The 27,520-nt window shown below is 43.8% G+C and overlaps 1 protein-coding gene across 3 annotated transcripts in view; it reads left to right on the top strand.

Annotated features, from left to right (window-relative positions):
• Window positions 1–26,963, top strand: part of ATP9A (ATPase phospholipid transporting 9A (putative)) — a 105,494-nt gene extending 78,531 nt beyond the window's left edge. For all 3 annotated transcript variants that reach the window (XM_079979008.1, XM_079979006.1, XM_079979007.1), the window contains exons 20-28: window positions 1,569–1,658; window positions 1,766–1,910; window positions 3,247–3,311; window positions 5,533–5,688; window positions 8,880–8,944; window positions 10,765–10,873; window positions 10,996–11,053; window positions 17,369–17,572; window positions 21,562–26,963. In XM_079979008.1, coding sequence (XP_079835134.1) covers window positions 1,569–1,658; window positions 1,766–1,910; window positions 3,247–3,311; window positions 5,533–5,688; window positions 8,880–8,944; window positions 10,765–10,873; window positions 10,996–11,053; window positions 17,369–17,572; window positions 21,562–21,698 — 1,029 coding nt within the window. In that variant the 3' untranslated portion in view covers window positions 21,699–26,963. The remainder of the gene's footprint in view (window positions 1–1,568; window positions 1,659–1,765; window positions 1,911–3,246; window positions 3,312–5,532; window positions 5,689–8,879; window positions 8,945–10,764; window positions 10,874–10,995; window positions 11,054–17,368; window positions 17,573–21,561) is intronic.
• The last annotated feature ends 557 nt before the right edge of the window (window positions 26,964–27,520 follow it).

A 27,520-nucleotide genomic window follows, 5' to 3' on the forward strand; every position in this document is an offset into this window, starting at 1 on the left:
GGCCAACCAAAGTTGTTGTTGACCTTTTTTTAGGATTGAAGTTGGTGAGCTTTTTAAAAATGATTTTACCCCAGAGGAGTTGTGCTTTTTTACAATTTTACCTCTAAGTTCTTGAGCTTTTGGGGGGATTTTACCCCAAGAAAAAAACTACCACAGATGCTGCATTAAACCAACAGCCGACCGGCGGGCGGGTTTGGCCCCTGAAACGGACCATGGACATGCCTAAGATAGATGCATTTGTCAGTTTCAGCTCTCTCTCTCTCTCAAGTCTCTCACATTGAATTCAGTTAATAATAATAATAATAATAATAATAATAATAATAATAATAATTTATTATTTATACCCCGCCCATCTGGCTGGGCTTCCCCAGCCACTCTGGGCAGCTTCCAAAAAAATATTAAAATACTGTAGTACATCAAACATTAAAAGCTTCCCTAAACAGGGCTGCCTTCAGATGTCTTCCAAATGTCTGGTAGTTGTTCTTCTCTTTGACATCTGCTGGAAGGGTGTTCCACAGGGAAGGCACCACTACCGAGAAGGCCCTCTGCCTGGTTCCCTGTAACTTGGCTTCTCACAGTGAGGGAACCGCCAGAAGGCCCTCGGTGCTGGACCTCAGTGTCCGGGTAGAACGATGGGGGTGAAGATGCTCCTTCAGATATACTGGACCAAGGCCAACATTTCCCCAGCAGCTTGCGATTTTATTCCTCAGGAAAATTCATCAGCATTTTACTGTGAATTCCTAGAGTTGTACAGTAAATAAGAGACCATAGCAAGCCACCCTATTTCCCCCAATATTGCCTCAGGCCGAGGGCGTTCACATCACTTGCTACTTGTTCCTTTTAGACTTGAGATGTGGAATGGGACCTTCTCCATGGAAAGCCATCTCATGGCATTTCTACACTGCCATCTTTAACTGGTTTAATAGGTACTCTCGCTTTCCACAGAGCGCTGGGGATTGTAATTCTGTGAGGGGAAAGTTGAGAAGCTCCCAAGAGAATTCTCAGCTCAGCATGCTGCAATTCTCAGGGTTCTTCGGAGGAAATCAATGCCTGTTGAAAGTGTTATTGGTTTGTAGTGTGGCTATTACCTTAGAAGAATTTATCCTCAGTAGCTCGAGTCCTCAAGTTGTTCAATGCAATATTGACATATAGAATAGTCTGACTAATCTGTTTCAATGACCTGTTCCTGTGCATGTGTTATTATTATTATTAATTATGTGAATTTCTTTCTTTTTTTTGGGGGGGGGGAGTCCCGAAGCAACTTACAGAAAGGTAGAATACAAAAATAAAAAAACCAAGAAAAACATACAGAATACTAAAAGTATCCATGCTCCAAATAAAGTCCTGCTAATTTCAGTGGAACGTACTTAGGAGTAAGTGTTCATTGAAGTAGAGCCTATGAATGTCTAGGGAAGGGTGATGCAGAGGTTGTGATCCAAATGACTTCCTGGCCATGCAATTTTGCATAGCATCTTTAAAAAATAAATAAATCTGATTTCCAAGTTAATTTTAGAAATCTGCTTGGAATGATTCTGAGTGCCTGTGGTTATCTGTTTGCTCTTTCCCAGGTCACCAACCGTGGAGAAGCTCACTTGGAACTCAATGCCTTCCGCCGCAAGCACGACTGTGCCCTAGTGATTTCTGGCGATTCCTTGGAGGTGAGAATGTGGTTGTTGTGGTAGCCATTGCAGCAGGTGAGCTGCTGTTGGTGGTGGTGCGGAAATGTTTATATCCACGTAACTATTTTATCTGTTTTATGGAACAGGTTTGCTTGAAATACTATGAGTATGAGTTTATGGAATTGGCTTGCCAGTGCCCAGCTGTGGTCTGCTGCAGATGTGCCCCAACACAGAAGGCTCAGATTGTACGCTTGCTCCAGGAGAGAACTGGGAAGCTGACCTGTGCTGTGGGTAGGTCACTTCCAGCTTCGTTTTCCAACTGGGCATCTTTGGGTGGTTTTATTTTTACCTGTCTTCATTGGAAAGATTGAGAGACAGAGCAGCTGTGATCTAAATGCCATGTTTCTGGGGGCTCTCAGTTTACACCTTCTGGTTGCACCCACCTGGCTCCCCTTGAAATCCCCTACAATGGTCAGATACCTTCTGGAACAGCACCCCATGAGATGCGAGAGATACTGCCAGAGGTCCCCATCAACCATGCACATCCACTCAGGCCTACCTAGCTCTCTGCACACACAAACAGGCACCTCCCAGCATAGACTACATAAATAAAAGCCATTCTCCCTTGGGTGCTGAATGTCTCCAAGGAGGTTTGGCTCCCTCTACCACTGAAAGGGGCATGGGTGGTGCTGTGGGTTAAACCACAGAGCTTAGGACTTGCCGATCAGAAGGTTGGAGGTTCGAATCCTTGCAACGGGGTGAGCTCCCATTGCTTGGTCCCTGCTCCTGCCAACCTAGCAGTTCGAAAGCACATCAAAGTGCAAGTAGATAAATAGGTACCGCTCCGGCGGGAAGGTAAACGGCATTTCCGTGCGCTGCTCTGGTTCGCCAGAAGCGGCTTAGTCATGCTGGCCACATGACCCGGAAGCTGTACACCGGCTCCCTCGGCCAATAAAGTGAGATGAGCGCCGCAACCCCAGAGTCTGCCACGACTGGACCTAATGGTCAGGGGTCTCTGTACCTTTACCTTTACCACTTGAAAGCAGAAGATGCTGTAAGTTCAAAGGAAGTCGTTGTCTCTGCCTCCCTTTGAGGCTTCAGTTCTGACCCCCCCCCCCAATATTTCACCATATATTGCATGATCAAGAAGGTTTGGCAAGAGCGGGCTTGATTCTCAGTGGCTGGGTTTATAAGGGCAAGGAGGTTTACCGCAGACATCATGCCTAGGTCCCTGATAATATGCAAATTTGTGCATTTCCCCCCTGCTGCCATGGGCATTTCAAACTTGCATATCCTGCTGCAAAGCGATATATGCAAGTTTCTCTATCACTTGCTAACTGGAAGCACAGAAATCATTACCCTGGGCCACTTGCCTTTGCTTTATTAGCCAGACAATATGAGATAAACTCATTGATCCTGCACCAAAGCAAGGAATCCATCTCTAGCACCAGCGCTTGCACTCTCCTGCTATACAAAAATGCTTCAAGGCACCTTTAGCACATTAATAACGGAGTGGAGGCTCTTTTGTGATCAAGCTGAACAGTCCTGCAGTCTAATATAAGCTGCAAGTAAAGATTGGTGTTCCATCAAGATTCTCTATGGTCTTTTTCTCTGTTGCTTCTTGCAGGTGATGGTGGGAATGATGTCAGTATGATTCAAGAGGCAGATTGTGGTGTTGGGGTTGAAGGAAAGGTGAGTCTCTCTCTCTCTCTCTCTCTCTCTCTCTCTCTCTCACCATTTTAGTTTTTAGACAACAATTATATCAATAGCTAATGCACACACAGGGAACCTGTTTTGTTAAAAGGGATGAAATGAGTGTCTGACCTAGTTTATGCAATGAAGTCCTTACTGAATAAGTTGGTATATGCACAAGCTCCATGCACCCAGCACAGCTCCTTCACTCCCTGCTTGTGTACCTGTGGAGACACAGGCCAGGAAGCCACAGTTAACCACAGTTTCTTGTTATGTGCAAACCAGGAAACTGTGGTTAACGGCTTCCAAACAAGCCATGGTTTGGAACGGTGAAATTATCCTCCTGACAAAGTCAGTTCTGCCCATGGTGATGTATGTTTCCCACATTAAGATACCACTTGGTAAATGTGCAACCCTAGAACATTTTACGACCTGCCAAGAGTTTGTGAATGCAAACAAGGAGCAAAAGCAAGAGGTCTGTTCTGCTCTGGTGAGCTGCTGTGCTTGATTGCTGGCTTGGTAGCAGTTTTGGTAGAGTTCAGCTTGGTAGATCACAAGTTGTGCAGGCCTAACCTACTTTTCTGAGTGGTTGTGAGGATGAAAGGGTAAAATGATGTGTACCGACCTAATCTCTTTGAAAGTAGGGTGGACTAAAAAATCTAACCATAAAACAAAGCCATAAATAACTGTGAAAAATGGACCAAACACTCATAAGGCTGTAATTATGTGCATGCTTACCTGGGAGTAAGCCCCTCTAAACACAGTTTGACTTACTTCTGAGTAAACAGACATAGGCTTGCACAGCACATTAGACATACCGTATTTTTCGCTCTATAACACGCATCTGACCATAACACGCACGTAGTTTTTAGAGAAGGAAAACAAGAAAAAAATATTCTGAACGAAACAGTGGGTGCATGATTTTTATGGTTCATGCTGTGGCCACAGACATGTGATCTGATGGTGAGTTTGGGGTAGCCCAGTGCAAAAATCCTGAGGATCCATGTGGATCCGTGCTTTGTAACCACGTTTTAAGTGGGGAGGGAAGGAAAAGCACTCAAGGGACAAGGAGCACGCGTGGAGAAGGAGCTTTTCGGCGAGCTGAGCGGGGAGGAGGGAGGGAAAGAGCACTGTTGCTTTAAAGGTATACTTAAGGTACTTGCCCTGTGCCTGGGTTTTTTTCCATTTAACAGTTTGCAGCCTTTTCCTTCTGCTCCTTGTTTTGAGGCAGAATAGATTTGAGCAAGTGAGGAGGACTTGGATTGCAGGGGATTCACCATTAGCTGTGTAAAAGCGCTCCTCCTTGTAGCCTGAGTGATAAGCAGCCACCAGCAGCAATAGAGTGGAGCACAAAAAAGCGGTAGGGGCACTAGGACCCAGACAATGCTCGAATCTATCCTGCCTGAAAACAAGCTGCTCCCTCCCAGCGGATCAGCTGAGACGCGGGGATTTGCGAAGTTTTCCCCTCTCCCTCATCCCCAGCCTTTTTTTTTTTAACTTCCTGGTTTTCACTGCGTGGCTCAGAGCTCGAGGTTGGTTTTATTTTGCTGCTGGTTGCTTAAATTTTATCTTTCCTGCCGTCCCTCTGCAGCCTCATTGCTCTGTTTAGAGAGCGCACGGACCTTTGCTAGCGTCTGTCCCTCCTCCCGTGTAAGCGGCTGCTGCCCGCTTTGCTGCCATGGCTCTCCTTCCCTCCCTCCTCCCCGGCTCCAGGTCGCTTTAAAGCAAGCAAAGCGAGAGCCTCCTAGAGTGTGTAAGCGGCTCCCGCTTTGCTTGACTGACGGCAGCCATGGCTCCGATCCGTGCATTCGCTCCTTAACACGCACAGGCATTGTCCCTTACTTTCTAGGAGCAAAAAAGTGCGTGTTTTGGAGCGAAAACTACGGTATATCTGCAATTTATTGTTTTTTAAAGTCTTATTGCCCTTTTGTAAAAGTGCCAGAGATGACCACTTTGTTTCTCAAAGGAGGCTGTAGCAGAGTCTTGAGGCCATTGTGATAAAGGTTCTGAATCTTGCTTTTATAGCTCTAACCTCTCCTAATGATGGCATATGAAGCCGGGCTTAAGCTCCTGACCACAGCTGGCACTCCAGCTGAGTAAGGGATAGGCAGGTGCCACAGAATTCGGATTGTATCTGTTTCCCTATGGCAGGATATGTTTTGCTGCTATCTTGTGGTCTGATAGGTTGTTGCTTTTCTTAATTATTTCTTGGTGTACCTAGGAAGGAAAGCAAGCTTCCCTTGCAGCAGACTTCTCCATCACTCAGTTTAAGCATCTGGGCCGGCTACTGATGGTGCACGGACGGAACAGCTACAAAAGATCTGCAGCCCTCAGCCAGTTTGTGATCCACAGAAGCTTGTGTATCAGTACAATGCAGGCAAGTAACACCACAGCATCTTCACTTTTCTTCTCCCTGTTTAAGAGAGCACGACTGATGTCCAAAAGTTAAAAACAGTATTTTTACATTGTGGCGCTGTGGGTTAAAGCCTCAGCACCTAGGACTTGCCGATCGAAAGGTCGGTGGTTCGAATCCCTGCGGCGGGGTGCGCTCCCGCTGCTCGGTCCCAGCGCCTGCCAACCTAGCAGTTCGAAAGCACCTCCGGGTGCAAGTAGATAAATAGGGACCGCTTACCAGCGGGAAGGTAAACGGCGTTTCCGTGTGTGGCTCTGGCTCGCCAGAGCAGCGATGTCACGCTGGCCACGTGACCCGGAAGTGTCTCCGGACAGCGCTGGCCCCTGGCCTCTTAAGTGAGATGGGCGCACAACCCCAGAGTCTGTCAAGACTGGCCCGTACGGGCAGGGGTACCTTTACCTTTAATACGTCACGAAGTCGATTCAGTGTAGCGTCTTGCTTCTGTTAAAACTGAAAATGTGTCTTATTTTTATCGGAGCTGCGAGGTTTAAGCTTTCCAGTTGGTAACATGATTAAAATCTCAATAATAATAATAATAATAATAATAATAATAATAATAATAATAATTTTATTTATATCCCGCCCTCCCCAGCCGAAGCCGGGCTCAGGGCGGCTAACAACATTAAAACAGTATGACATTATAAAACATTATAAAAATGAATTAAAATCAAAATTGATGGCAACCATAAACTAAAGCTTTGTAAAGATTGCCAGAGGAGGGGGTCAGGCTGCGCCCTGACCAAATGCCAGGTGGAACAGCTCTGTCTTGCAGGCCCTGTGGAAAGATGTCAAGTCCTGCAGGGCCCTTGTCTCTTGTGACAGAGCGTTCCACCAGGTTGGAGCCGCAGCCGAAAAAGCCCTGGCTCTAGTTGAGGCCAGCCTAACCTCTCTGAGGCCTGGGACCCTCAAGGTGTTTTTATTTGAAGATCGTAAGTTCCTCTGTGGGGCATACCAGGAGAGGCGGTCCCGTAGGTACGAGGGCCCTAGGCCGTATAGGGCTTTGAAGGTTAAAACCAGCACCTTAAACCTGATCCTGTACTCCACCGGGAGCCAGTGCAGCTGGTATAGCACCGGATGAATGTGATCTCTAAGCGAAGACCCCGTAAGGAGTCTCGCTGCGGCATTCTGCACCCGCTGGAGTTTCTGGGTCAGTCTCAAGGGCAGCCCCACGTAGAGCGAGTTACAATAATCCAGTCTGGAGGTGACCGTCGCGTGGATCACAGTGGCTAGGTCAGGGCGAGAGAGGTAAGGAGCCAACTGCTTAGCTTGGCGGAGATGAAAAAATGCCACCTCTGTTGTAGCTGCAATCTGCGCCTCCATGGAGAGGGAGGTATCGAAGATTACACCCAAACTCTTAACGGACGGTGCTGGCACTAATTGCACCCCCGCAAGATGGGAGTTGCCCCCTCAGTCCCATGTCGTCCCGTCCCAGCCAGAGGACCTCTGTCTTCGAAGGATTTAACTTCAGCCGGCTCCCACGTAACCATCCATTAGTTAATAAATAAGGGGTTGCGGTTGGCAAAGGCTCAGGGCTGGCCCTATCTGTTCCTATAGTGATGGAGCAGAGTCATGGACCCACCCACCCAATGTCAAGATGACTGCACCAGACCAAAGGCTTACCTGGTTCCAACATCCTTGTCTCACAAGGTCCATCCAGATGTCCATGGCAAGCCCACATCTGGGACCTGGGTGCAACAGTGCTGTTCCCACTTACTCTTCTCAGCAAGTGGTACTTGCAAAGGCATGCTGCCTGCAAGAGCAGAGACAAAGCATAACCATCATGGCTAGTAGCCATTTATAGCCATATCCTCTGACAACTAACCACTGTAAATGGATATTTAATTTTGTTTCCCACCTAAAAATAAGTCCAACAAGGTATCCTATAATCTACAACAGTAAAATCCAAGAACCAGTAGCATAAAGGCAGACTGTATTCCTATACCTGCTTACCTAGGAGCAAGCTCTAGTGAAGTCATTGGTGGAATTCTGCTTTTTAACTTACCCAAAACTTGAAAATAGACATTCCCCTCTCCCCATAGTACCTGAAGGCCAGCTGTGAAGGCTCTGTGTATCTTGATTATGTGCGCCAACAGTGAGACAGAGTTTGAATTCGGTGTCCAAATAGTTCTGTGAAAACATCCATGACCTTTTTTTTGCGTCCCAAAGAAACTTCAGACCTGTTGATCGTCAGGATACTTAAGCATGTGTCAGATGATGGGCAATGGGAGTAATTGCTTTTGAGGAGAGAGAGAATAGGTAGGATGGAATGCAGAACACAAGTCTGCATGTTCTGTGATTAAAGCACAGCTTGCTACCTCTCTAGTTCAGCTCACGTTGAGTCTTCCTCGTGTGGAAACAATAGCTTTTTAAGAATTAAGATGGTTTGAGAGGTGCTGCTTTAAATCCTGCACATGACAGCACCTTTTTCTTTGTCACCTGTGGTCTTTTCAAACAGGCATTGTAGGTTTCTCAAACTATATTTTTTAAAACGTGGAATGAGTGTGTACGTCGGGAAAGCCAATATAGGAATCCACAGTTGTTGTTGAACTATAATTTCCACCATTCCTGGCTGTTGGCCATGCTGGCCAACAGGCTGATGGGAGCTGGAGTCCAAGAACATCTGGAAGGCCACAGATGAGAGAGCGCTCAGTTGATAAAGCATGAGACTCTTCATCTCGGGTTTGTGGGTTCGAGCCCCATGTTGGGTGAAAGATTCCTGCACTGCAGGATGTTGGACTAGATGATCCTTGTGGTCCCTTTCAACTCTACAATTCTGTGATTCCCCATCCCTGATTTAAAGCCTGCAGCTGACAGACTGTAAAGAAAACATGTAGATTAGTGTTCACTGAAAACCAGGTACTCAGGCTGTCTGACAAAATGCACCAAGTGAAAATCATGCATTTGTCAAGTAAGCATTGTAGCTTTTTGAAACTATAAAGTGGGATGTGTTTAAATGCCATGAGCATCCCTTCTTCAAATCACATTTAGCTCATGTCTGCCTTCAGTCCCCAAGTGGCGAGTTCCAATCTTGCTCCGCTTCTGTGAATTGCCACAGAATTCCCATTGCCATGTGAGCCGTCTGGATGGATCATTGCTGTTGAACACATCTTTGCTTCGAAGCCTAAAGAGTCTTTCCATTTTTGTTTGTTCTGCAGGCTGTTTTTTCTTCGGTATTCTACTTTGCATCCGTCCCTCTCTACCAGGGCTTCCTCATTATTGGGTAAGAACCAAACACTCCCCCCCAAAAAATATGTAACTAGGAAGTCTGAAATGCAAGGAGGCTAGTTTTGAAATCCTTGTATGTCTGAAGCATTCACGCCCTCGTGTGTCGCTGTCTACAATGCGGACTGCCTTCCTTCCTGCTATAGCTGCTGTTATCAGAATAAGAGATGAGACTTTGAAGGCTCACATTTTCAAAGCAGCAATTAATCCCACAATCATGATAAGCACATGGACCTTATTAGGAGCAATTTCAGCTCTTATGGCAACTTTTATTTGAGAACCAGGAAGAAAAGGTTTAATTTGCTCAGAAGTCCCTCTTTTGGAAGAAAAGCAGGATGTAAATTTTAAAACTAGTAAATTAACCTGGGCAGCCAATGCTTTTCTAACATGAGCCCTTTTTTTATTCAAGAAAGCACAACAGATACATATGTCCCACTTCACATGTTTCTGACCTAAGGTCTGTCATTGTAGCAGAAGAATTAATACTGAGCATTGGCTGAGCATTGGCAAACATTGGTTTTCAGTGTTAGGGCCTGTGTCTTAGACAACATCACACATTTCACGGCAACACAACAAAATTTGCCTCAAAGTCTGCTTTTGCTAGGGAGGAGCAGCTAGTTCTAACCCCTGATGAGCGGCTCCGTGTGATATCTATGCTGTGCAAATGTGTTTGCCACATTTATGCTTTTAGATTGCACATAAAACACATTGCACTTTTTTTAGAGAGAGAGAGAGAGAGATGCATTTCAGATGTGAAGCAGCTCTTGGACAGCAGCCTCAGGGTGGGGTTGTAGTTCAGCAGTAGGACACATGCCTGGGATGGAGAAGGTTGGGGGCAGGATTCAATCTATGGCATTTCCATTTAAAGGGGTCAGGTGACAAGACAATGGAAAAGACTTCTGCCTGAGACTGTAGAAAGCCAGTCAGAGTAGACAATACTGGTATGAGTGGCTAAATATTCTGATGTGGCAAATTCCTATGATATCCTATTTATAACAGGAGCTTTCATTTCACTTTTGTTTTTCCTTTCCTGAAGCATGCACTTCCATCTCCTGGAATATGAATGTTCAAGGCTGTTTAAAAACGAGGGTTTTGTGGGGTTTAATTATGCATTTGTGAAATGACACCCATGCATTTTCTGTGCCTTCCAATTATTTTATGCAGTACACTGATAATAGAGACAGGGAAAGTGCATGGGATTGTGGATTAGGCAGAATTTGGGATCCGGGCTATTAGCCTTGGCACAAATGAAATTAGAAATGCATGTCTGTGCATGGAACTCATATATATGTAGTGGTGGCTATTAGCAAGAAACATTTTTAAAAGAAGCTCTGGGTGGTATCCAATGCACTCATTCTGTTGGCAAAGGAGTTCTTGCTTGTACAATGGTGCTTTTCCTCCCATCTCCTCCCTGTGTGTGCACCCTGCTCCAGAGGGCGGGGGAACCCCCAGAACAAATTTAGGGGGTTTGTGGGGGAGAAGGCGAGGGAGGGGAAGTTCTACTGTGCAAGCAAGGATCCTTGTACTGCCTTAACAAGTTACTTGGTGCTGCATTGGATACAACCCTCTGTGGAGGAGGAGAGGTGAGAAGAGGCTTAAACTTCATTGCTGATCTCATCCTGGGTCAAACCCAAACCCTTTAAGTGGCCAATGACATTCAATTGCGAGAGACAGCATAGAGAAATGTAGAAATCAACAAAAACAACTCTCCCCATTCTGCTTATGTTTGCCACCCCTCAGTCAGATTTGTCGAGGTGGGAGAGGAGGTGTTGAATCCATGTGGAAATCAATGGGGATCTCTTCTGTTGTTGCTTTCAGGTATTCTACACTCTATACTATGTTTCCAGTGTTCTCTTTAGTGCTGGACAAAGATGTCAAATCAGAAGTTGCCATGCTGTACCCAGAGCTCTACAAAGATCTTCTGAAGGTTTGATACATCTTGTGTTGTGTTTTCATCTTCTGTCTTCAGGTTTATGCTCAAGATCACATACAGAAATGTGCATTAGACTGACGTTCATTTTGTTTCCCTGTCCTCTTTCATTTCTTTAGGGAAGGCCCTTATCATACAAGACATTTTTGATATGGGTTTTGATAAGTATTTACCAAGGTAAGAGCCTGTCTGTCCAGGTACCTCTCAGTGAATTGTTTGAAATGAATTGTTCAAATCTCATATTTTCCCAGATTAGGTGGAAACAACAAACACTGACTTGAATAAGCAAATCTACTAAATTGAATATTTGCGCATAATAAATTCTGGTTTTTATAGGTTTGGAAGAAAGGCAATGAGCTCTGCAGAGATTTATATCTACACAAACACATGCTCATTCCCTGACCACTGGAAGTCCTGTTCAGTTTCCTTCTGGCTTCTCAGATTTCCCCAGACATTGGCTGCAATCCTGCTTCCTCCATGTGCAGAGAGCAGCGTGCAGAGGGGCTGTCAGGGTGGTGGTCTGGAGACAAGAGCAGCTCAGTCTCCTGTGTCTACCTGAGCAATGAGGCCAAGGAACCAAGCCACGATCAGCAGCATTGTAGGACTGGGTAGAACCCTATCTGGCTCTTACATCACCTGACCTCTGTTGAGTGGTCCATTCTAATACCACCATATGGCCATTGACAGTAATGACATTATCTAATAATGGCGCCTCCACAATTGATTATATAATCGTGTCGTATGATCTTCAAAACAAAGTTTTGGAATGCAAAGTGGAGGAGCGCTTAGACAGTGACCATCTGCCATTAAGTGCACTCGTAGTTGCGGGAAAGGATTTATCCTGCGCTGAGAAAATCGAACATTCGAGCCCTACAGCTTTGGAGCTCAGATATTCTCGTATCAGATGGACAGATGAACTGCATAAGGAAATTTCAAGTAGGCTGTGTTCAAAGGAATTCCTCATTAAGAGAGATAACCTTATAACTTCCTCAAGCCATGAATTAAAAATAAATTTATTTCAGGAGTTAATTTCACTCCTTCAAGATTCCCTGAAGGAAAAAAGGAACAGGTCAAGTAGGCAATCCTCAGTATATAAAAACTCCAAACCCTGGTTTGATCAAGAATGTCAGGACATGAAGCTAAACTTACTGAAAAAATACAAGAATTATAGATCTGCCAACCTACCCCAACTCCCCACGGTCTGGTTTGAAGATAAACGAAATTATAAAATCCTGATCAAAAACAAAAAACTCCTGGCACAGAAAAGAGAATGGAAATGCCTAATAGATGCATCCAGAGAGAGAGACTCGGCCACCTTCTGGAGAATGGTAGCAAATGGAGTGCGATCTACCTCCTCAGAAGTGGAGTATACTATACCTGCAGGGACATGGGAGGCATTTTTCCAATCTTCATATTCAGCTCTGCCCTTGACACAGCCACTAACACAGTGTGAGGCAGGTGACGAGTGGCCTCCGGTGTCGGTTGCGGAGGTCAGGAGGCTTATTCAGGCACTCAAACACAGAAAAGCCCCGGGAGCAGATAATATCTCTCCTGAGCTTCTTAAAGCCAATGTTGACTGGTGGGCCCCAGTCCTTGCCAGCCTATTCACCAGCATAGATCAAACAGCAATAATACCAGAGGACTGGGGATTGGCAATCATCGTTCCCATATTCAAGAAAGGCTGTAAACTTGATCCAGCCAATTACAGACCAATCAGTCTCTTAAGCATCATCAGCAAACTCTATGCAACTCACTTACGTGGAAAGTTTGCGGACTGGCTGGAACGGGAGCACATCCTTAAGGAAGCCCAGGCTGGTTTCAGGGCACATAGATCAACTCTAGACCAAGGACTGGTATTGCAACATCTAGTGGAGAAATACACCTCAAAGAAAGGAGGCTCCCTCTATGTAGCCTTTATAGACTTCAAATCAGCTTTCGATTTGATACCCCGGCACAGACTTTGGGAAAAATTAAATGCCACAAACATCGACAGACGTCTTTTGCTTCTCATCCGTAGATTACATGAAAATACTCGGATTCGTGTTAGATGCGACCGTTATGGGAACCTATCAAAGGAAATCCAAAGTTTCCATGGTGTCAAGCAAGGCTGTGTTCTTGCCCCTATTTTATTTAATTTCTATATAAACTCCTTAGTCGGAAAGATGGAGGAAGCAAGTACTCACCCCCCAAACCTAAATAATATACCAATTCCAGTCCTTTTGTACGCAGATGATGCGGCACTTATTTCCTTCTCTTGTGTGGGCCTAAGAAAACTTTTACGAGCTCTTACAGAGTATTGCGAAGCCGAAGACCTAATAATAAATTACACTAAATCAAAAATTATGGTGTTCTCCAAGAGAAAACTCCGACATAAATGGAAAATTAATAACCAACCTATTGAGCAAGTAACATCTTTTAGATACCTTGGAATAATCTTTGATGAGAAGGGATCTTGGTGCCATCAGATTAAGAATTCCATTGCAAATGCGCAAAGATCTTCTAGAGCTATCATAAGATTCTTCTACAGAAAAGGAGGTCAATATGTTCCTGCTGCCTCCCAGGTCTTTGTCGCAAAAATACTTCCACAACTGATGTATGGCACCCAGATATTCAATTGTCAAAAACTTAAGTCCCTGGAATCTGTACAAACTAAATTTTACCGCTCCCTACTAGGGCTACCTACCTGCGTTTCCAACGCAGCCATTAGGCTGGAGGTAGGTCAACTCTCTATAAATGCCAGGATATGGATCTTGAAGATTCACCTCTGGCTAAAACTTATATTTTTCCCAGTGGGAGTGGCTCCATTGACTCTATTAGACCCGTTCCAGTCTAAATGGAGAGTGTCGCTTTATGGAAAATTGAAGGGCCTGGGGCTTTCCTCACAAGAACTTATAGCCTCAGGTTTTGAAAAGGCTAAAAGGATGGTGAGCCAGCGAATAGGAGATGCAGAGCTTCAGGATCATATGAGCAAGATAGATAAATATCCAGCCATCCAAGATTATGGAAAAGGGTTTAATCTAACACCATATTTGCTGGATCTACAAATCGCAAAATACAGGCGGGCGTTTACCCTTACCAGATTTGATGTACTGCCATCTGCCTTACTAAAGGGCAGATACGAGGGCAAACCCTATGCTGAACGAGTTTGCCCATGTGGTCTGAAAGAGGTGGAAACGGCTTTACATGTGTTGCTACACTGCGACCTTTACGGGGATATTAGGTCACTGTTTATCTCCCCCATCGTTCAGAAATTTCCAGGTCGATCTGAACTTCAGCGGCTGAAAATCCTACTAGGAGATAAAAACCCAGAAGTAACACTGAAAGTGGCCAAATTTTCTGCGGCTGCGATCAAGCGGAGGGCATTAGCTGTAAAAAAGTAAAAGACTTGACCCCTGGACAAGCCCCCTTATCTTTTAAGCCTATACATATATTGCAGTGCATAAATGTGCATATATGTGTGTGTGTGTGTGTGTGTGCATATGTGTTGCTTTTTATGTATAATTTTACAATTTTTTTTTTTTTTTTTTTTTTTTTTTTTTTTTTAAATTGACACCATTACTCCCTTTGTAAACTATTGTTGTTCCATGTTTCTCTGGTCTATGACCGTAATAAACTCATTTCCATTTCCATTTCCTTCTTCTTTTGGCTATTCAAACAATACCACCATATGGCCATTGACAGTAATGACAATGCAGCTCAGCAAAGACTAAGCCAACAGGTGCCTCCTCCAGCAAACCAGTCACAGTAGCACAGAGCACAAGGAGCTTACTGCTTCTGCTACAGCCTAAGTGAATTGCTCGTGATGCCTTTCTATAGGGGCTCCCACTGAACCCTACTGTGCCATGTCCAGTTCATCATTAGCACTCTCCACGCATCCCTTCTCTGTGTGGTATAGACATTAGAGTGTTAGACTTGGACCTGGGAGACCAGGGTTCAAATCCCCACTCAGCCATGAAACTCACTGGGTGACCTTGGGTCAGTCACTCATTCTTGGGCTACAGTGAAAGGCCTACACTGAAAGAGCTAGATTGGCTCCCAGTACGTTTCCGAGCACAATTCAAAGTGTTGGTGCCAGTGTTCAAAACTCCCATTGTTCTAGGAGCATTTTGCAAGAGGGAATTTCATTAGCGCAAGCAGTTTCTGAGCTCTGGGCGCAGTACTGCACCTAAGATTTCAGATTAAAACTGCAGAGTGAAGGAAAGGAGGACCTGTTTCTGCCTCCTACTCTCTGAAGACTGGAGAAGACCCTCTTAAGAATATTAGGGAGGGCAAGCAGGGAAAGGACTAGACCATGTGAAAAATGAACATAGTATTTTAGCTGCAGTTTATTCATTTTCAGCACTGCATTCTTGCTTTAAAAAAAGCACACCTAGACATTCCGTTGTTGTGCCCATAACCTAGGATTAAGGTGCCATTTAGCTCCTAGTTTTCATATCTCAGTTTCTAACACTGGTTGGTGCTGATCTTTAAAGCCCCAAACAGGTTCGGCCTTGTATACCTGAAGGAGCATTTTCAGCCCCATTTTTCATACCCGGACACTGAGGTCCAGCTCCGAGGGCCTTCTGGCGGTTCCCTCATTGCAAGAAGTGAAGCTACAGGGAACCAGGCAAAGGGTCTTCTCAATAGTGTCACCAACCTTGTGGAACACCCTCCCATCAGATGTCAAGGAGATGAATAACTATATAACCTTTAGAAGACACCTGAAGGCCACCCTGTATAGGGAAGCTTTTTAAGGCTTAATGTTTTATTATGTTTTGATATATGTTGGAAACCACCCAGAGTGGCTGGGGCAACAAAGTCAGATGGTCAGGATACAAAATAATAACTATTATTATTATTATTATTATTATTTTATTAGCTACCTCACAGAGTTGGGGGTATGTGTTTTCTGCTCTGACCTATTTGAAGGGAAGCTGGAATATAAATGTAAGTTTGAGAAAGTACATAACTGATGGCTGGATGCTTCAGGGTGGATTTGCTGTGCGGTTAATGCTTTAGATGTAATGTCACAAAAAACATCAGCGAGTGTTGCAGAGGGGACCATAATGGCTTCCAAGGAAGCCATTCTAGTTCTGCACCCTTCACTCTGCATAGCAGCCATTGTCCATCAGTTAACTTCACATTCAGAGGTGCTAAGTTATACCCAGTTCATTGATTGCCTTTTTAATTTGAAAAGGAGGACCAGGAATATATTACATTTTAAGAGGGTCAGAGAAGAATTGGAGAGTTGGCTGCAACAGCAATTACTTTTCAAGGGCTAAATCAATACTATAGAGCAGTGTCTTGGCCTTCGCAGAGATCACACAGCTCCCGGACAGTCAGAAAGAGTGAGACATCGTGGGAAAGCTTTCCAAGCCAAGAGCCTTCTCCTGTTACATTCTGTTGGTCAGATGACCTCACCCCTTGATGGATCACACCATGCAATTTTGGCTAGTAGTTATCGCTCAAGATCAGGGATGGCCCAAAACTGAGCAGTACCCAGATGGTGGAAAATTTACTCCCCGGGTCTGTGTTTTATGGCTTGATCTTGAGTCACTGGTAGAATTGTTCTTCAAACAAGCATAATGTGATGTCTGTGGATTAGTCATCAGTGCAGATTACTCATGCTGATGACATGAGTTATGTCTGCAGCTGAGGATCTGGGACGTTGTGTAGCTATTCTCAGATCAGCCAGAAGTAGGATGCAAAATGATTCTCAGTCTTTCTCTCCCTAACCATTCTCAAAAAATACGTTTCCTTGAACATAAGTCCTACTGAGTTCATTGAGACTTCTTAGCATGCTTAAGACTGGTGACAAAATTAGCTTCAGAATCTCACCACAGCCCTGAACGCACTGAGAAATCTTGGTCAAACTCTCGCTCTCTCAGCCTAACCTGCCCCCACCTTCAGTGTGTGAATATTATTACAGGTCTACCTAGTTGCAGGGCTTTTGTAAGGTTAGCCAGGATAATATGTCAGAAGGGGAGAACCTGTGGCCATCCAACCTGTTGCTGGACCATTGACCCTAGCAGCATGGCCCAATGGTCAGGGATGATGGGAGTCATAGTCAACAACACATGAAGGGCCAAAGGTTCCTCGCCTGTGATGTATTTTGCTGGTTAATAATATAATTGTTCATAATAATAATAAGTGTTTTGAAAACTCTTCAGCTACTGTATAATACTAAGATACTGTCTAGCACAGGCATAGGCAAACTCTGGCCCTCCAGATGCTTGGGACTACAGCTCCCATCATTCCTAGCCAGCATGACCAGTGGTCAGGGATGATGGGAGTTGTAGTCCAACAACATCTGGGGACCCACAGGTTGAGAACCACTGAGCTAGAGGAAGGAAGGAAGTCTTCTGTATTTTCTTGTTCATGGAAGGGTCATAGCTCTGACTAGCAAGTCCCACTGATTTCAGGGAGACTGCTCAAAGTCTGGATCCAACCCACTGTATTTTTTACATTTTTGTACTTTATTTAACCCCTCCTTTCTCTTCCGTCCACTTGCAGGCAGCATCATTATGTACGGCGCATTGCTGCTCTTTGAATCTGAGTTTGTCCACATTGTGGCTATTTCCTTCACGTCCTTGATCCTCACTGAGCTGTTGATGGTGGCGCTGACAATCCAGACGTGGCATTGGCTCATGATAGTGGCAGAACTACTCAGCCTTTCCTGCTACATTGCCTCGCTGGTCTTCTTGCACGAGTTTATTGGTAATAGCTGTTGCTCTGAATTTCTCAAAATTTCTTCGGTCAAATGTAAAGCCAGGGCTAGTTCTGGAAGCCAAGGTACTTCTGGAAATGGATTTAGGGCACGGGCTCTAGGGCAGCTAGAATTAAAGAACTGACCATCTTCAATATTGAAAGCAAGCGGGGTGCCATGTGGATTTTCCATCCCATACTCCAAATGTTCAACTGCAAACCCATGAATTGTAATGGGCAAAGAAAGTGATGAATTGGTGTTAGAACAGATGTACAAAACCTGTGATCTACAAGACTGCCCAGACAGTTAATTTCATTCATTAGCCCATTGATAGGTCAAGATGGTGATGGGCAGTTATAATATGGTTACCAGATTTTGTTCAATGAATCTGGGGACACTTTTTTTCTTTTTCTTTTTTAAGCTGAGTAGCAACAAGGAGTCAGTAGTGGGGATGGTGAGGCAAAATACCCTGGGCCCAAGCACACAAGCATATTGTATAAAGGTGCAAAGCCCTTCTTTTGCACCCTGTGAAAAATAAATGCGCAGAGTTTTTAAAAAACTGGGCAACGGCCACCCGCCCGCAACTCCCGAGCCTCCCCCGATCTCCTTCCCCCTTTGTTTTGACTGATCGGGGGAGGCTTGGGAGTCTCAGGCAGTGGCTGTTGCCCAGTTTTAAAAAACTCTGCGCAATTATGTTTCACAGGGTGCAAAAGAAGGGCTTTGCACCTTACCTGGCAGAGAAACCGCATGCCCTGCACCCCTCCTGGGCAACGGCCACCCGCCCACAACTCCCGAGCCTCCTCCAATCTATCAAAACAAAGGGCAAAGGGGGAAGAGATCTGTACCACCGGATCTCCCCGGTTACCCTACGGCAGTGGCAGCAGCAGCAGCAGCAGCAGCAGCAGCGAGCAGCTCCTGAAGCCAGCCAGAGCCAACTGCGCTACCATACTGGCTCCAGGCTGCTGAGACTACCACTGCCGTGTTTCCTGGGGACAGATTTGCAAATCTGGGGACTGTCCCCGGGAACCAGGGACGTCTGGCTACCCTAAGTTATAAGCTACTGTTGTAAGTTTTTGCAGAGGAGTCACCCCTATCCTATAAAAACATTAGCATAAGTAAAGCCCTCTTGTATCAGACCAAGAGGCCTGTCCCCCACAGTAGCCAACATATTTTATTCATTTGCTTACTCTGTTTAAAGGCCACCCTTCATTCCAAGGTGCCAAAATACAGGCAGTTAAAATTAAACAATAATATTTAAAAGCAGCAAACACAATTTCCATACAAGTAAAACGGCAGCCACAATAGAAATCCAATCCAATGTACCTCTCCCTTACCAAAGAGCCTGAGCAAAGAGGCAAGTCTTTGGCTGATGATGCAATGACAACTGGGACATGGTGAGACACACTTCAGAGGGAAGGCTGTTTCCGAGGCATGGGGCCACCACCATGAGAATTCACCACAGATCTCAGAGATGGCTAACAATAGCCCTCTCCTTGTAATAATATAGAAAAGTCTATAAGGTCTCTTTTCTTGCATCCATTATTAGTCTAATCTTTCAGTGGAAATGGAAAAAAGGAAGTCATGGAAGGGCTGACAGAACAGGGGGAAACATAAGGAAAATAACTGCTAATTTGCAGAGCGGTCTAAAATTGCAATGAAACAATATATCTACCTCCATTCCAAAATATGCAGCTGTCAATGCTGAATTAAAAGTTGTGTTTCCAGAACTTCAACTTTGAAGATTCATTGCCCCCGCTTTGAAGACCTTAGTGTGATGCTCTTGTCAGTTTCTTTCAACTTTAAGTGTTTGCTTTCTGCTGCAAAGATTGAAAACTTGCTACTAGTTACCAACTTTCATTTAGAAATTCAAAGCATAAGTAACATTGTTGTTGTATTTTAGCAATCACATTTTAAATATGGAAGCTTGATATTTTTTTAAAAAATTGTATACTGTATTTTAGTATGGTTCCATTGCTGTTTTAAGAGGATCCAGTTCCTCGTTTACAGCTAACCTGAAATTATTTTATTGAAACAGCACTTTAGGCAGTTAGCTACTTCATCAGAGTGGAACTGATGAAATTCGTTCATGGAATGCTTACACCCAGATTTTTTTTTTTAAGGGCATTTAAGTGTGCTTTAGGGACATGGGTGGCGCTGTGGGTTAAACCACAGAGTCTAGGATTTGCCAATCAGAAGGTTGGCGGTTCGAATCCCCGTGACGGGATGAGCTCCCGTTGCACGGTCCCTGCTCCTGCCAACCTAGCAGTTCGAAAGCACGTCAAAGTACAAGTAAATAAATAGGTACCGCTCTGCTGGGAAGGTAAACAGCGTTTCCGTGCGCTGCTCTGGTTCTCCAGAAGCAGCATAGTCATGCTGGCCACAAGACCTGGAAGCTATATGCCGGCTCCCTTGGCCAATAAAGCGCCGCAACCCCAGAGTCGGCCACGAGTGGACCTAATGTTCAGGGGTCCCTTTACCTTTTACTAAGTATGCTTTGAAAAGGGGCTGTGCTTTCTTCTCAAATTTGTGTTTAAAAAAAAAGCTAAGAAAAGTACTTCTGATACTGTATTCTAACAATACAATCTTATACATGTCTACTCAGAAGTAAGCCCTGTTGCTATCAATGTGACTTCCAGGAGAATGTGGCATTTTCCAATGTTCAGTTCATAATATACATAAATGTCCCTTCAAAGTTGGAGGAAAACTGAGTGTGAGCATTCCATTACTTTATTCCTTTCTTTGAACTTGTATTTGCTTTTAAAAAATTAATATATTTAGCAGAAGAACATTTAACAAACCATGCCTCACATGGAAATTTTGAAAAGTAATTATTTAAGGGTCAAAAAATACCAACCTTTAAACATCCCAACAATAAACACACGAAATGCTGTGTTAAAACAGCAGCAACACTGTAATAAATATGCTGCAGCCCTTAATGTGTTCCTTTTTATATCTGCATGTATTAAAAAAAAACAATTCCTGGCCCACATTGAACACTTGTCTTGGGGTGGGGGACTCATTTTGATGGCTTCTCATTAACATTTCTAAGTTGCACCTCACAGTTGTACTCCAGTTAAGCTGCCAAAGTAGAGGAACCACCTGCAAAAGCCCATCTTACTTTTGGGTGGTAAAATGATTTCAGTTAGCTTTAAATGTACAGCTGGACTCCTTGAAGTAAGCATGTTTATTAAATAGGGACACAGGGGGCTTGCCGACCAGAAGGTCGCCGGTTTGATTCCATAAGCTCCCGTTTCTCTCTCCAAGCTTCTGCCAACCTAGCAGTTTGAAAGCACACCAGTGCAAGTAGATAAATAGGTACCACTGCAGCAGGAAGGTAAATGGTGTTTTTGTGCGCTCTGGCACTTGTCATGGTGTCTCGTTGTGCCAGAAGCAGTTTAGTTATGCTGGCCACATGACCCGGAAACAGGGCCAGATTTAGGTTTGATGAAGCCCTAAGCTACTGAAGGTAATGGGGCCCATTATATGTCCAGCTGTCCTTTGCCAACAACAAATTGTCACTGTTTTTTGTGTTTAATAAATGCTATATGGTAATTTATGGACCTAATAGTTATCGAAAGCCATTTGCGCATAACAAAATATGTATTTTATCAAAGTAATTGTTGAACTGAAATACAATTTCAGTTTAGAAGTATAGAAGGGGGGCAAGACAGTGGGACCCTAAGCTATAGCTTGTTTAGCTTATAGGTAAATCTGGCACTGCCTGGAAAGCTGTCTGCAAACACCAGCCCCCTCGGCCTGAAAAGTGAGATGAGCGCCACACCTCATAGTCACTTTTGACTGGGCTTAACTGTCCAGGGGTCCTTTACCTTTTTATTACATATTATTAAATAAATAAATAAAGTTGCATGGCTTGCTATTTAGTTAGGGTGCACGCATACAGCTCTGTTCTGTTGAACATATTTTGATGTCTGTTTTTCTTTTCCTTCCTCACCCTCAACATGCCTCCTATATGAACCATTCTCTCTCTCTTCTCTTGCAGATGTTTACTTCATTGCAACCTTATCGTTCTTGTGGAAGGTGACAGTAATCACTCTGGTCAGCTGTCTCCCCCTCTACTTCCTAAAGTATCTGAGGCGAAGATTTTCTCCCCCGAGTTATTCAAAACTCACTTCGTAGGTGGTTCTACCAGTGGAGCAGAGACTACTTCTCCCCGCCCCCCCCCCAACCCTCTTTTTCTTTTTGCTCAAAATAAATGTGTGTTCCTCATAGTAACGGTTATGTCCGATGGTTGCAAATGGATCATGCACTGGCTAGAGAATGTTTCCGAAAGACTGAAATAACTGGCAGTGCAGCAGAAACAGCCAAGTAAACCGGAGAACTTACATATGTGATCCAGGTTGTGTTTTTTTGTCAAATTTATATTTATTTTAACTGATAATAAATGCATGTAACTGGAAAGAAGAGTTGGCTTCCAGTGGGCAATTACTGGAATGGGCTTACTTGGGAAGTACTACGTAAGCTATTGATGTGACAAATCTTTCAAATGAATTCCCCCCCCCTTTTTTTTTTTTTAATTTCCTCATGTCATTTTTATATTACTATTTATCTTTTTAGTTCAGGTCCTAGTTTATAAGCATTTCGTATGTCTTGGGAAATACTTTAAAATGGGTGAAACCACATGCTCACAGGCAACTTTAGCCATGCTGACCTCTTTTGATGTGTTCCAATGCAAACCAGAGCTCCAAATTTCAGCTAAGTTTTCTTTAATCTGCAAAACGGAAACAAACAAAAAAGCCACAGTGCGTCTTTCCTGCTCTGAAGTTGTCCAATTATTTTTAATGGGGATTGACGCTGGTAAAAGAGAGGTTCTGTTTTATTAAATGGTACCATTTTCTTGGGAGAATACTTTTGTGTCATCCAAACTGCTGGCGCATCATTAAGGTTATAACAACCAGAACTAAGGCAAACATGGGGTTCCCACCCCATATTCACCTAATTAATGCTTATGACCAAGGGTGCCAATTTGAATAAAATTTTGGGGGGGAGGGGGCTGGGAAGCCCCTCCCTGCATGATCAATCACGACAAGGTGCACACACAGCATTTGAATGGCAGTGCCCATCAACTTTGCGGTGGCGCAGCCCCTTCAAATATTTTCTTGCCGGGGCTGAAGTCTCTAGGGCGCCTGGGAGTTGGCTTCTATGTGCGAGACTACCACTAACCTTGGGCTCCAGGTGGGCACAGTCTGAGGAAGGAGTGGGCAGGTGCTTCCTGCATGGCTGATGGGGTTGGGGAAGAGATGTTTGGCACCTCCCCTTCCTGACCATGCCAGGATGATGGCTGAATCCTGTCCTATGGGGGGGGCAAGGCGGGCATGCGCCACCGCAAAGTTGATGGGTTTTCACCCGGCGGGGAGCAGGTTATGGAGAGAACGAGAGCCTGGCTGCAGAAATACAGTGGTACCTTGGGTTACATACGCTTCAGGTTACATACGCTTCAGGTTACACACTCCGCTAACCCAGAAATAGTGCTTCAGGTTAAGAACAGAAATTGGGCTTCGGCAGTGCGGCGGCAGCAGGAGGCCCCATTAGCTAAACTGGTGCTTCAGGTTAAGAACAGTTTCAGGTTAAGTACGGACCTCTGGAACGAATTAAGTACTTAACCCGAGGTACCACTGTAAAGACTTTGCAGAAGGGACTGAAAAGGAGAATTGACACATGGGGGAAAGGGTTAAGCACTCTCTCCTTCCTCCTGCTGATTCTCCCCTGCAAATGTTCACCGCAGAGCTCCCACGTTTCCACTAGCTAGCAAATATATGCTTGCTGAGATAATACAGATTACATTCTCACATGCAGGTTTTGTTTGGCTCATCCAATGGAGTGAACCAATGTTTCTTCCTGCTCTGTGCAAATGTACACCGCAGGTGACTGCCCCAGATGGGGCTGGCAATATGAGTATCACTGTTGTATCAGAATAAACACCTTAACCTTCATCAACGTTTTGGAAGGAAACCAGCTGCTAATTGCCCCTTTTGAAAAATATCTGAAATGTTATTCTGCAGAAGCGTAACAGATGTATCAGATTGTAATAGAGATGTAACAGAATCACAAGGGAAAGTTCATGGGATACTGATTATTTTCTGTAAAGCTTTTTAAAAAATTTCTTATTAACACTGAACTGCACGTTTTATATTTTTCACCGGACTGTACCACTTTGGACTGCAGATGTGGACTTGTGCTTGGATGTTCTTTTCCATGTAAAAACAACAGTGGCTTTCAGCATGCAGACAAAGCTCATGCACACTTCTCTTTCTCCTGCAATTTCCAGGCATGGGTCCAAGAGGTTTTTCTTCTGTCCTGCCACTTTCCCCATAAAAAAACCCCTTGTTTACTGCTGAATTGTAACAAACGTCATGCCGCAGAAAATCCGATTGTTCCGATTCAGCAATAAATGTGACGTGTAAAAGGAAAGTGTATCTGCAGGTGAGAAGGTTATTCATTTCTACATTCGGTTCAGAGTTGTGTACAGTCGTACCTTGGTTTTTCAGCTTAGTTCTCAAACGGTTTGGCTCCCGAACGCCGCAAACCCGGAAATGACTGTTCTGGTTTGCGAACTACTTTTGGGAGCCGAAGGTCCGATGCGGCTTCCAGTTGAGTGCAGGAAGCTCCTGCAGCCAATCAGAAGCTGTGCCTTGGTTTTTGAACGTTTTTGGAAGTCAAATGGACTTCCGGAACGGATTCCATTCAAAAATGAAGGTACAACTGTGCTTCAAGATCCTTGGGCCATTTAAGAGAAGTCCAATCAAATTAGTTGGTGTTCATCACCCCAGTAACACATATAAGTCCATTTGAAATGCATTTCTGTGGGACTTGAGCATGTCTAACTCTGGGTTGTACAGATTTTTTTCTTTTGGGGAGGATTCCATAAATACAGCATGGCCCGTAATTTTATATTCAGTTACTATATCCTCCTTCAACTTCTTTTATGGGTTGTCTTTGTCTTCTCTGAGTGTATAAGAGTGTCCTACAAGAAAACTGTGGTCACAGCCCCTGCGCAGCCCCTATTTAGATTTAATCGTTATTGTGCAAGACCATGTGGGTAGACTTTATAGATTTTTGGGGTTGTGCGTGTGTGTTTTTTTAATCAGTGAAGTTTACACTAAATAATGATCACTGGGCCATTAATGGCCACATTAACAAAGCCAGCAAAAAAAGGGAACGAATTCTAATTAAGTTCAGTAATATTTATTGGACTAATGATGTAATAAACTATTTTATTTAGTGGCAGTAATGTAACTATAATGCTTTTTGTAAGACATGGAATCTCTTTGACCTGTTGTAACATCTTAGACAAGGTTGTAATCTGTGAAGTGTTTCTGAGTGGGCGCGATTTAATTTTGTGAGCGTGTCTTAAAAAAAATAATCACTGTTCAAAACAGCCTCTTGTACAACAAACTAGTAGCACCAGTTGATTTGTTTATTATTATTATAGCTTGATGGGATCTCCACAAAATTACCTTGGTTTTTGGGGGGATTGGAGCACAAATTGCACAAATTAATAATTCCACTAAGATCAGAACTTTTCTTCCCTCTTCTGTCTTTCTCCCTCCCACCTAAAAAAAATTATGTTTCATTTTGACAAGGGAAATGGAATTATCCTTTCCTAAACTACTTTAAATATGTGAAGCCTGGCAATCATACCTTGTGGCATGCAATCTGCTGGGAATGCCGGCACAGTATGAGTGTACTGAAATGGAAATTCGTCAAAGGCACAGCTTGGAATGAATTGTTTCAATTGGGTTTACACTGGCAAACATCCCTATAGATTGTGTGTTCTATGTAGTATGATACAAGTCAATTTGGCAGTTTTCCTTAAAATGGAGAAAGTGGTGCATTATGTAGATTGCTGATAAATACTCTTTCTCTTTGCAGCTGGTTACTAAAAACATTTATTTATTTTTGCACTGATATGGTGATCCTCTCCTCATGTTGCCGTTTCATTAAATGGAGATACAGCATCCCTTTTGTTTCTGATACTTTGTTGGTTATTCTCCCACTTCTGAATCATATGTTTGCACGTATTCCTACAGCCTTTCTTCAGACAAGAATACAAGGTTGCAGTGCTGTGCAAACATATCTGGGAGTAAGTCTCAGTGCATTCAGCTGGACCATAATCTGAATAATTGTGGATAAGATTTTGGTTGTTAGCTACATTTTCATATTGGCACTATACTCCTGCTCGAAGCACCCAAAGGTAATAGGATCATAGCCTACCCCCAAATAATGGAAAACACTGGAATAAGAGCCTGCAAAGTGAGGGCTGTGGTTGGGTTGTGGTTACTGCTTTGACTATACCCATACTTGAATGCCCAAACTCTTTAAAAAATATAAACTTGAAGTTCAGGAATTGGTACAGGCTTTGCTTAGAGGAATTGCAGTACTAATCACCCATTATGTCAGACATTATCCATGAGGTGCCTATAGCAAATGTGCTGCCATACTGCACACAGCATTAGATGAGACAGCCGCAAAGATACTGCATTTTCTCAGCAGCGAGGTATTGTGGCTTGTGGCACTGGGCAATTGTAATATTTGCAGGCATTGGGAAGTTGTTGAGATTTCGCATGACAAATGATTTAAGGGAAACAATCACACGTGAAGCTCCCTGACTGATTATATCAGTCACCAGAATTGCTCTTCTTCTGTTCATGTTGGGGCAAATGCTCTCATACGTCACAACTGTTGCACTGGGCCTCCTCAGAAAATAGTTAGAGGATGAAAAGACAGAAATGCTCACCTAAATCTTCTGCCCAACATCTGTTGAATACTACACAGAACTTCTGATATATAATATTGGATATGGAACATTCTATCTGAAAATTTAGGAGGCTTTTCATGCACAGAAAATCCTTTTAAATTCTGGGCTTTTTGTCTATAGCTTATGGGGCCAGTCTTTCGGTGTTCTCACCATTGCTTCTCCTTCTGCAAAAGGCAGCTCATGACATCTCAGATACCCTATGTTTCCTTAAGATATGGCACATAAATGCATGAGCAATACCATAATGAAATCTTATAGCCTGGTCTTCAGTGTCAGGAGCCAACAGGAACAAAAAGTATCCTGGAACGAGTGTTGACCTAAAGCAGAGGGTAGGGTTAACATGCCCAGCAGTTGCAATCACCATAGTGTAAATTAAAAAGCAGGCTTTCTAAGATTACTGTTTCAGGATGCGGGCGAGGGTATTGCCTGCTAGCTTTTTGCTACAGAGAGTAAACCTCCATTCCTTGGCATTCTCCATGGAACAATCCTAGGAAGGCTATACCACATTTTCCCTCAACATTTGAACTGGCTCTCAGATACTCCAAAGTGTTTGTCAACTGTGATCAAGTTGATTACTGTCACCTAATAAAGTATGTATTTCTATACCTTTGGATGTGAAGCGGGGGGGGGGGGGACATGTTTTCCTGTGTTGGGGAATATGGATTCTCTTGTCAAACTATTTGTGATGCTAATGTTTTGTACCTGTCCTCTTGTTAATTAAGATGTACATATTCTTGATGCAAGAGAAATATAAAAGCAAATTATTGTCTTGTGCAGTTCTGTGTCGCAGATGTGTATGAACTTTTAAAAAGGGAATGGTATAAAAACAGGTTTAAAAGAAATAAAATTTTATGCAACTTCATATCTAATTCTTGGCCTGTGAGTTGATGTCTTATTGATCAAATTTTTAGGCTGCTGTTCTTTCCAAAACATTAAAGCCGATTTTCTGTGGCCTGAAAGAAGACTGAAGGACAGAGAAAATTCAGGAAGACAACAGTTCCATAACAGATGGAATTTAGATTCTTATGGGGCATTTAGATGCCCCATGAAAGAGTGAGTAAATGCCACATGCCAGTTCCACCTTAAAAACCTAGTGTGGGATGCTCTTAAGAGGAACAGGAAATGGCTTAGAATCACACACAGGGGAAGTCTATTCCCAGCAAAGGAGAAGACAAATAAGGAT

Source organism: Podarcis cretensis (assembly GCF_951804945.1).
Source record: "Podarcis cretensis genome assembly, chromosome: 6".
Classification (NCBI taxonomy): Eukaryota; Metazoa; Chordata; class Lepidosauria; order Squamata; family Lacertidae; genus Podarcis; species Podarcis cretensis.